Source organism: Enhydra lutris, unplaced genomic scaffold (genome assembly GCF_002288905.1).
Source record: "Enhydra lutris kenyoni isolate GAN:26980312 unplaced genomic scaffold, ASM228890v2 scaffoldscaffold46, whole genome shotgun sequence".
In the NCBI taxonomy this organism is placed as follows: domain Eukaryota; kingdom Metazoa; phylum Chordata; class Mammalia; order Carnivora; family Mustelidae; genus Enhydra; species Enhydra lutris.
The window spans coordinates 8,245,237-8,256,156 of NW_019154130.1; the positions used below are offsets into that span (position 1 = coordinate 8,245,237).

General features: G+C 37.1%; 1 protein-coding gene across 1 annotated transcript in view; it reads right to left on the reverse strand.

Moving 5' to 3' along the window:
* The window catches only part of LOC111156487 (N(alpha)-acetyltransferase 25, NatB auxiliary subunit), a 69,440-nt gene that overhangs the window by 47,878 nt on the left and 10,642 nt on the right, over nt 1–10,920 (reverse strand). The window contains exons 2-5 of the mRNA XM_022517419.1: nt 9,705–9,790; nt 8,579–8,717; nt 5,800–5,918; nt 1,035–1,109 (exon numbers count right to left, since the gene is read on the reverse strand). Coding sequence (XP_022373127.1) covers nt 1,035–1,109; nt 5,800–5,918; nt 8,579–8,717; nt 9,705–9,790 — 419 coding nt within the window. The remainder of the gene's footprint in view (nt 1–1,034; nt 1,110–5,799; nt 5,919–8,578; nt 8,718–9,704; nt 9,791–10,920) is intronic.

Consider the following 10,920-nt stretch of genomic DNA (forward strand, 5'->3'; position numbering starts at 1 on the left):
TTTGAACTTGCCACGAAGATATATTAGAGTGGTTTGCCTTAGAAGAGATTTGTTAAAGATTCATTATTCTATACATTTTTGACAAACTGGATTTCCACCATAACTTTTAAATGGCCTATATAAACTAAAATAAACTTTTAAATGGCCTAACTTTTAAATAGGTTATTCATACATTTTTCTAGAACTATGTTAAGAGGGCGTATACCTATAATGCTCATTATATGTAAAGGGTATCATCAGGTGTTTGAAGAGAAAAGCCCTTCAGATGTCCTTTTGAGATGCTCACATATTGGAGGGAAAAGGCCAATACCTTCCATTTATACAGCCTAGTATTAACTAGTTTCGAAATTAAGATTATCTTAGATTGATAATTAAAATCAAAGCATATTAATAATTTTAACATTGCCTGAGATTCTGCTCAGAGCTCAGTAGCTCAAGGTAGCTATCATGCTTATTTCGTAGCTAAACGAAGAGATTCCCCAACAGCTAAGACATGTCCTGAATCCAGTATATGAACACAAACCTGTCTGCACCCAGAGCCTCTCTGACTTAACTGCTACATTTTAACTCTTTCCTTCCCATCTTCTCTTACACACTATCTCCTTTTTGGTCCTGACAGTAGCTCTGGGAGATAAGGATCTCTATTCTGCAGAAGAGCAAACTGAGGTTCAAAAACCAGAATTGGTAAAACAAGGCCATCCAGTTCAATAACATGTTCACTAAACACTATTGTCTTAAAGAAAAACCTCAAGCAAAATATCAAATATTTCGAGGCTCATACTTAATCAAATAACCCAGTAATGGATCTAAGATTCAGGGGAAATACAGTCTGTGCTACACAAAAATAAACCGATATACCAACTCATGAGGAATAAATACCAAACCCCCCAACTCACAAAGTCAACTGACAGTATGTAAAGTCCCTGTTTGACACATGATGCAACACATTACCCAAGCTGTTCAGAAGACAAGGACAAATAACTATATACAAAAATAAAAACAAATCTCAATCCCATTCTAAATGCCATACTCACTTGCATAATTAAGCTCATCACAGACCAAAAGTAATAAGGGTTTTTGGGGACAATTTTATATAGAGCCATGCCAGCCTGAAAGACAGAGAGCCATAAATACTTAATTTAGAAAACATCATACAGTGGGCAATTAAAGATCTAGATAGTTACTTTAAGTGCCTAGTGGCTTGATGGATATTCTCTATGGATACCAATACAGGTAATCACAAAGGTGAATTTTTATATCATTAGGAATATTTCACCTTTTGAACCAGATTTCTTCAAATTAAAGGCCATTATTTTTGGAAAGCACAGTAATCCAATATGGTTCTGACAGACTACCAACAAACACAATTTGGCTTATGAATGTACACCAACAAACTTACCTAAAAATACTGTACTAACCAGTTAGAGTAAAACAAATAAAAAAATCCAGACAGTATATTTATACTTAAAATCAGAAAACTTAACTCTGACATTATTAAAAAAATAATAATTCCTAGGTTAGGAAAACAATCAGGTTCTTTCAAAATACCATTAACTAGAACTGAACCCTTTCTTTGTGAAATGTATAATATGAAATACTTAAAAGCAGGGACATGGCAACAAGGAACAAAATAGATCTAGTCATGTATAACTGAGAATCTGCCCATAATTAGCCAATTAGTAATCAATTCTAAGAACTCTGCTAATTGTCACTGTTACCATTTTTTTTAATCTTTTGCCTATCTTCAATCCACTTGAAAAATTACACGGAGTCCCTATTAAGTGGAAGGAAATGTCTATTAATACCTGCCCATGATACAAAGATTGAGTCCTAGTCCCAAACATACTTAAAAGCTAGGGAAAGTGATAAGACAAATATTCAAATGACTAAAATAATACTTGGCAAAAAAATAAACATCCTATACAAAAATACAATGTTTTTTTGTCTCCAAAAAAGGCATGGTTAAGTTTGTTCATTCCTTTCTTTTTCTTTCTTTAAAGGAAAGTAGGGAAGGGAATTTAATCATAAAGTCTTCTTCAAAGTAGCCGTCTTTCACATGAACCTTGAAGCTCGAACAGAATGTCTACAGGCAAAGATGGCGTTAAGGATACATATACACAAATACAAACATTTGGGGTGAGCGGCTAAATGAGTGAATCAATTCCACGTAGAAGCAAAATGAATCTGAACAAAAATATTAAAGAAAGAAAAGACATGTTGACAAGAAAAAATAAAATGTTTAGCTATAAGTAAGGATTAAGAGGACTGGTGGGGGAAAAGGGCCAAAGGGTAACAGATAACCTGGTTGTGAAGCACTCAAAAAGGAGTCTGTTATATAGAGTAAGGGAGTGACATGTACACATCTATATTCTTCTAGAAAGAGTATTTTAGCTGTACCATGAAGGAAAAAAATAGGAGATGAGGCAATGAGGAACTAAACCAGGATGAGGTAGATCAAACAGCAAAGAGACCTCAAAGACACTGTAGAGAAACAGTCAAGATGATTTAGAGACAAAATGGACAATACAGAATAAGGAGAGTGTAAAGGGCACCTGGGGGTGGGGTGGGGGTCAGTTGGTTAAGCATCTGCCTTTGGCTCAGGTCATGATCTCAAGGTCCTGGGATGGAGCCCTGCCTAAGGCTCCCTGCTGAGTGGACAGTCTGCTTCTCCCCCTGCCTCTGTACCTCCCCCTGCTCATGCTCTCTCCTGTTTTCCCTCTCTCTCTCACAAATAAATAAAATCTTTAAAAAAAAAAAAAAAAAAAAAAGGAATAAAGAAAAAAAGGAGAGTCTAAGATGGCTTAAGGTCCCTGCTTCTAACACCAAACCCTGGAGGAATAGAATGAAAAGTGCTAGAAAACCAATTTTACTTGATCATCTGGGGAAAGAAAACATTTTTATAATGACATATAGAAATTAAAAAGGAGAATATAAAATTAATATGAACTTTTCATACAAAAAAAAATAAGACAAAAATTTCATGCCTGCACCCTATACTATGTTGCAAACACTGATACTCTGCTGATACAGAAAACTTCTGAAGACACACAAGTTTAAAAACCATGGCTGTGAGGGGCACGTGGGTGGCTCAGTTGGTTAAGCCACTGCCTTCAGCTCAGGTCATGATCCCAGGGTCCTGGGATCAAGCCCCGCATTGGGCTCTCTGTTTGGCCAGGAGCCTGCTTCCTCCTCTCTCTCTCTCTCTGCCCCTCTGCCTACTTGTAATCTCTATCAAATAAATAAATAAATAAAATCTTTTTTAAAAATAAAAATAAAAAACACTACCGTGAACTGGAGACTCAATACAGGAATGTCAAAAAACAAATGAACGAAGGAATGTCATTTATAGAAAAAGAAAAGTCCAATCACCTTTGAACCCATAGCAAATCTTCATTCAAGATGATTTTAAGGGGCGGCTGGGTTAAGCCTCTGCCTTTGGCTCAGGTCATGATCTCAGGGTCCTGGGATCAAGCCCTGCATCGGGGCCTCTGCTCAGCGGAAAGCCTGCTTCCCCCTCTCTCTCTGCCTGCCTCTCTGCCTATTTGTGATCTCTCTCTGTCAAATAAATAAATAAAATATTTAAAAAGAAAAAAAAAAAAAGATGATTTTAAATATTACCTGCCAGGGATGTCATTTGGGACAGCAGAAATCCTTAAGTTTTCTGATTCCCTGGCTTCCCTCTCTTTTTTACCTCCACAAGTTAATGCAAATCATTCATTTATCAAAAATTTATTGTGTAGATGCTATTCTAGGCACTGAGGATTCCACAGTGAACAAAAGAGAAATGCTCACCCTCAAGAAACATGACATTTAATTTGTAAACTACTTTCTACCCAGACTGACATACCACTTTTGCAAAATAAACATACACAAAAACTAAGAAACTGTAACTATCTTAAGCAGCAAAAGAGTTAAAACAAAAATAAGACATTTCATTCTGAAACATTTAACACCAGAATGCTCCATTCTTCCAATATATTAGCATGGAATAATGTAAAACAAGCTATCACAGAGTGCCTGGGTGGCTCACTTGGTTAAGTGTCTGCCTTTGGCTCAAGTCATGATCCCAGAGTCCTATGATCGAGCCACATGTCATCAAGCCCCATGTCTCACTGCTCTGAGGAGTCTGCTTCTCCCTCTCCGTCTTCCCCTCCCCCTGATCCACTTCTCTCTCTTGCTCACTCTCTCTAATAAATAAATCTTTAAAACAAACAACAAAAAAAAACAAGCTACAGCTACAACATATTAAGGATTAATGACTATTAAGCCACATCAAAGCAGTGGCTCCAAAGAGCAGGATGCAAAAGTATACGTGTATCTCTGCCAACATGTAAAGTTCAACTGTTTTAAAAAAAAAGTTGTTCAAGTGGCATATTATTTTCTCCTTCGTTCAAAATTTACCCTAATATTGTCATTGCACATACTTATCCTTTTTGTTATTTTATTGCATGTATATATAATAAACATAGTTCAAAAGTGTGTTTTGTGGGATCATAAAATTAACATATACTTTAAAAAAAAAAAAGAAATTAAGAGAAAGAAAAGTATCATAGGCCTATATCCTGGTAACATTTTGGTATGTTCCCTTAGAGATATAAGACAGAGACATAGTATTATTCAAGGGGAAGTGGGGTGTTGCATTTTATTCTACCATGTGGATGAAGCATAATTCCTTTAACTCTACCTGTATTAATGGACATTTAATATATTTTACTTAAAACATATTCCTAGAAGTAAAAATATTTTAGTATATGTGCTGCCGAAGCAAGCACAGAAGTAAAAATGATATTAAAGATTTACATACATACATGTTATTGTTGCCAATTTAAAAATATATACTCATTTTACATTAAAAGAAAAATTATAATCTCTGCATATTTTTCCTGAGAATAAAATCCATCAGTAAATAAAACACCTTCAAAAAATTTTATTTGGGGAAAAAAAAAATCTTGTAATTTAAAAACTTTTATAAACCAAGATTAATTTTAAGGAGAAAGCATTTATATCAATATAGTATCTTCCATGCTCCCTAATTTATCTACTGTGAAGTCTGATATTTCAAGTAAAGAATAAGACAAAACAAAAACACAAGTAAGAAAGCCTTGCTTTCAGAAAAAATCATAACCACAAACAAAGCCATTTCTAAAAAAATATTAGTTTGACATCATAACCCTTTATGGGCTTAACAGTCTCACTTCTCTGGGATGTTGATTTTACCCACCCACTAGTCCAAATGGACTTCTTCACATACATCTAAATACATGGAACATCAAAAATGTGCTAACTGGAGAATAAGCTACCTCTGACGAAAAAGACAAATATCCAAAGAGTGGGGAGTTTTCTCCAGTGGATTTAAAAATCTCAACAGGCTACAAGGAGTTAAATTTACAAAGTAGATGCAAACTTTAATCTTTCTATAGTCTGTTCATTTTTTGTTCTGGGATTTCTGCTCATTTTCTGAAAATACAACAGCAATCTCATGCACCGGTACGATCTGAGGCCAACTTACCGGAACCAAAGAAAACATACCACCAGGACACCAAAGAACAACCAGATTTCCCCCAAATAAAACAAAGAACCTGAATATAGTTCATCTTTAAAACACACAAAGGAAAAAAAAAAAAACAAAACCACACACAAAGAAAGTATCTGCCTGATTTCCACAAACACAGATTCAGCTCTACACACAGATGCAAACATCCACATACATGCACACACATTCCTACAATTAAGTCGCATTTAAGGAGACTTGTATCTAATGGCAAATCCCACAATCCTGGAGGTTTGGAATCAAGTTACCTGTTGCATTTTCTTATATTCGCCCACTCTGGCATAAGCCATGAAGAGGTGAGAGTGATACTCCTCACTATTGGGAACTTTCTTCACAGCTGCCTCATAGAGTTTTGTAACTAACTCCGCTAGGATAAAGAGAAATAGGATATTCTTTAATTATTGAAGTATACCTTAAATCTTAATATCATTTAATTTTTTCCCCCTTTGGAGGAAATAGATGTCTCTTGTCACTAAGGAAGAAGAAAGTATTTGTTTTGCTTCATCTGATCATTACTCTTCTCTTGGTTGGGTGTTAGTTGATGAAGCATGAAATAGCTCAGGCCTCCCAACACATTTACAATATAAATAAGACCCCTCAGGATTCAGCCTCTCTGTCTCCTTCATACTTATTTCCCGTAGCACTTAGTGTTCCAGCACGCTGAACAACCCCCTGTGCTGTATCATACCTCCCCACGCCTTTACTCTGTTCCCTCTGCCTGGATTCTCCTTTCCTCTCTTTTCTACTCAGTGAACATCATCCAAGACCAAGACCCAGCTCAAATGTTATCCTCATTGCAAGGAACTGTGAAAAGTTCAAATGTAATCCTTCCCTGAACACCGTCTCTGCACCTCCATCCAGTCTGATCACAGCTTCCTTCTGCCATCTTTAAATTTTGTAAATAAGTCTCTTAAAACATTTATTAACACATAATGTATTTCATGAATTTCATGAATTTCCTTATTTTTTTTAATTGAGCTCTACATCCAATGTGGGGCTTGAACCCACGACCTTGAGGATCAAGAGTCACATGCTCTACTGACTGAGCCAACCAGTTACCCATGAATTTCCCCTTATAGACTGTGAGTAACACAGGGGCAGAGAGACCCCCTTTCATCTTTGACTTGGATACAATACTTTTCACAGAGAAACATTCAGTATTTGTGAAATAAATGATTTTTTAAAAAATACGGGGAGAAACCGTATCTCTAAATCAACATAATCCCTAAATAGATATAATCCCCAACTCTTAAGTTCTGTCTTTTTAAAAATTAAAAACAAGGGGCACCTGGGTAGCTCAGTCAGTTAAGTGTCTGCCTTCAGCTCAGGTCGTGATCCCAGAATCCTGCTATCAAGCCCCACCTTAGGCACCCTGCTCAACGGGAAATCTGCTCCTCCCTCTCCCCCCTCCCCTTCTGCTCGCGTGCGCTCTCTCTCTCTCTCAAATAAAATCTTTTAAAAAAATGAATAACAAAACTATAAAGTAACATTTCTATCTACTAGGTTAGCAAAATTTTATTTTTTCCAGCTTTACTGAGGAATAACTAACAAAAATTGTATACTTTAAGGTACACAACATGATGGTTTGAGGGCAAAACTTTTTTTTTTTTTTTTAAGATTTTACCCATTTATTTGAGAGAGAGAGAATGAGAGACAGCACAAACTGGGTGAGGGGCATGGGGAGAAGCAGAGTCCCCACTGAGCAGGGAGCCCAATGTGGACTCAATTCTGGGAATCTGGGATCATAACCTGAGCTGAAGGCAGATGCCTAACCGACTGAGCCACCCAAGTACTCCGAGGGCAAAACTTTTTAAGTCAAAACTGAGCAAAATTAATAAAGTATTACTTAGAAAAACAAATGTGATAAAGATTTTTTAAAAGCAAGATAATAAAATATATTCAGGAAAGCAAGTACCTGCTGGAATGTAAAAGGGGAAGTGAAACTGATAGGGAACACATAGGAATCTGTCAGTATAGATGATGCTCTGTTTCTTAAGTTGGTTGGTGGATTCATGAATGTTCATTATTCCATACCAAGTATTCTAGTGTGTTATATAAAATGTGCCTTTTATAATATGTATTATGGAAGATATATATCATTCCATAATAAAAGATTTGAGAAATTAATAACAAAAAGCTTTATTTACAGGTGAAATGGTAGACTACATAGAATATGCTCAGAAATAATCCAGCAGGGGGATGGGATACAGATAAAATTTGCCATGTGACATGATCACTTAAGGTGGATAGTGAGATTTATTATTCTGCTCTGGTTTTTTTATGTTTGAAATTTTCCTTATCAAATAGTAAAAAAGGGTAACTCTTCCATTTAGTTAATCAAAATGTCATAAATTGACCTCAAGTTCTCATTCCAATTCAGGGTACTATACATGTAAAATATCCTTTCTGCCTGCAGTCTTTGTAAATCCTGGTCAATGCATTATTTTGCCTATCGCCATCCACTCAAAACATGAGTGATAAGTCAAATGAACAAATACAGAAATCAGGGGCGCCTGGGTGGCTCAGTGGGTTAAAGCCTCTGCCTTCAGCTTAGGTCATGATCCCGCGGTCCTGGGATCGAGCCCCATGTCGGGCTCTCTGCTTAGCTCTCTGCTCAGGCTCTCAGAGCCTGTTTCCCCCTCTCTCTCTGCCTGCCTCTCTGCCTACTTGTGATCTGTCTGTAAGACAAATAAACAAAATCTTAAAAAAACAAACAAACAAAAAGAAACAAATACAGAACTCAATCAGAAATAAACAAAAGCTTGGGGCACTTGGGTGGCTCAGTCAGTTAAGTCCAACTCTTAATTTCAGCTCAGGTCATGATCTCAGGGTCATGAGATGGAGCCCGACCTTGGGCTCCAAGCTGGGTATGAAGCCTGCTTAAGAGTGTCTCTCTTCTCTCCCTCTGCCCCTCCTCCCCTTACATGCTTTCTCTCTCTAAAATAAATAAATAAATCTTAAGAAAAAAGAAAAGGAAAGAAACAAAAACTTCAGCTCAGTATTAAAAACAGTGAAAAAGAAACACACGTCGATGCATCTCCCGGTAAAGAATAGTCAGTGCCTGTAGCGAGTTGTCATCTGTGGGTTCAAGGGCCGCCACCTCCTGTGCCAAGGTGAAGGCTTCCTCTTGCTTTCCAGTTCTCTGTAAACCAATTGCCTTTAAAACCTGATACACAAGAAAAACATTAGTTTTAAAAGGACAGAAATGAAAATATAAGCCAAACTCCCTGCTCAGAGGGGAACCTCTCCTGCTCCCTGTACTTGTGTTCCCTCACTGTCATATAAATAAAATCTTAAAAAAAAAAAAAAAAGCCGAAGAAGGCCAACTTGAAAACACAAGATAAGTTGTAAGGTACACCTAGGCTGCTCATCAAGTAAACCATATTTTACTAAAAATTTCAGCACATCAAGATTCTTTCTGGGGCACCTGGGTGGCTCAGTCATTAAGCATCAGACTTCGGCTCGGGTTGTGGTCCGAGATCGAGCCCCGCACTGGGCTCCCTACTCAGCGGGAAGCCTGCTTCTCCCTCTTCCCACGTGCCCTGCTTGTGTTCCCTCTCTCGCTGTGTCTCTCTCTGTCAAGTAAATAAAATCTTAAAAAAAAAAAAAGATTCTTTTCTATTTCAGTAATGTTAAGATGGCACAACAGGGCACCTGGCTGTCAGTCTGTAGAGCATACAATGCTCAGTCTCAAGGTTGTGAGTTTAAATCCCACACTGGGCGCGGAACCTACTTAAAAAAATAAAGAAAAGGCACAACACTGCTTAAAAAAAGAAGCCTATCAATATAAGATAATTGAATTAGCTAAATTATGTCCAAAATATCCAAAGAAACAAATAGTTAGCTTTTAATTAAATACTATTTATGGCATTTAAGTAATCAGAAAAATAAATGGCTTAGAGAGGTGACTGGCTGGCCCAGTTGGTGGAGTGTGCAACTCTTTATCTCAGAGATGTGAATTCAAGTCTTGCGTTGGGCTCCACACTAAGCATGGAGCCTGCTTAAAAAACAAAACAAAAAACAAAAACAAAACACCTGGGGGGAAAAAAAACTGAAAAAACAGAGTCACTAAACAGATTTAACACTCTTTCCCTTTTAAGATTATAATATATAACCCACCAAATATAAGTAACTCAAGAGCAAATGACCTTACCTTAGCACAATGAAGATCCTTATGTTTCTTCAACAATTTATCTGCTTGTTGAATTGCCATTTTATTATTACCATTATCAAGATAATCTATGAAAACAAATTATGATAGTTATTATATTCCTTTGACAAGTAAGAAAAATGCATAGGCTGGTATGAGATGTTTCATAAAGTATTTTAATTCAGTATTAAAAACATCATGGTACCAATTTTAACTCTAAATGGCTAGGATGGTACAGAATACAATCTTATATTCCTGTAGTCATCTCTCAGACCTGTTATAAAATTGTGGTAAGGAAAAAAAGGAATCAATTATTATCCAAGTCTAACAAAAGCAAAGATTCATTTCCAGATGAGAAGATCTAGAAGAAGATGAGAAGTGTCATAAATGGGAAATGGTGGTAGCTGTCAATTCTAAAACAGGTCAGTCCACAACCTACTACTACTACTACTACCTGATCCCTCTTCGCTCATCAAGGTCCCAAATCAGTGCGGGGCAGATGAGGCACAGATAACTCAAAATAAGTTATGGATCAAATGCTGGTGAGCACATGGAGCAACAGCACCTCTCACTCAGTGCTGCTGGGAAGGTAAAATGGTACATCCACCTTGGAAGACAGTCTGACAGTTTCTTTAAATGCTAAACATACTCTGCCATGTGATCAACAATCATGCTCCTTGGTATCTACCCAAATAAGCTGAAAATTTACCTCCACACAAAAATCTGCACACAAATGTTTATGGCCGTTTTATTCACAACTACCAAACCCTGGAAGCAACCAAGACGTCCTTCAATGGGCCAATGAATAAACGAACTGTGATACACCCATACAGCGAAATATTATTCAGTGATAAAAAGAAATGAGGACAAATAAACACTGGGGAACTTTAAATGCATATTACTATGTGAAAGAAGCCAATCTGACAAGCTATATACTCTATGATTCCAATTACATGACATTCTGGAAAAGGCAAAAAGTATAGAGACAATGAAACAATCAGTGATTACCGGGGGCTGGGGGTAGGATGAATGGGTGGAGCACAGGGGAATTTTAGTGCAGTGAAACTGTTCTGTATGATTATGTAATGATGGATATAGGTCATCATACTTTTGTCAAAACCCACAGAAGGGGTGCCTGGGTGCTTCGGTGGGTTAAAGCCTCTGCCTTCAGCTCAGGTCATGATCCCAGGGTCCTGGGATCGAGCCCCGCATCTGGCTC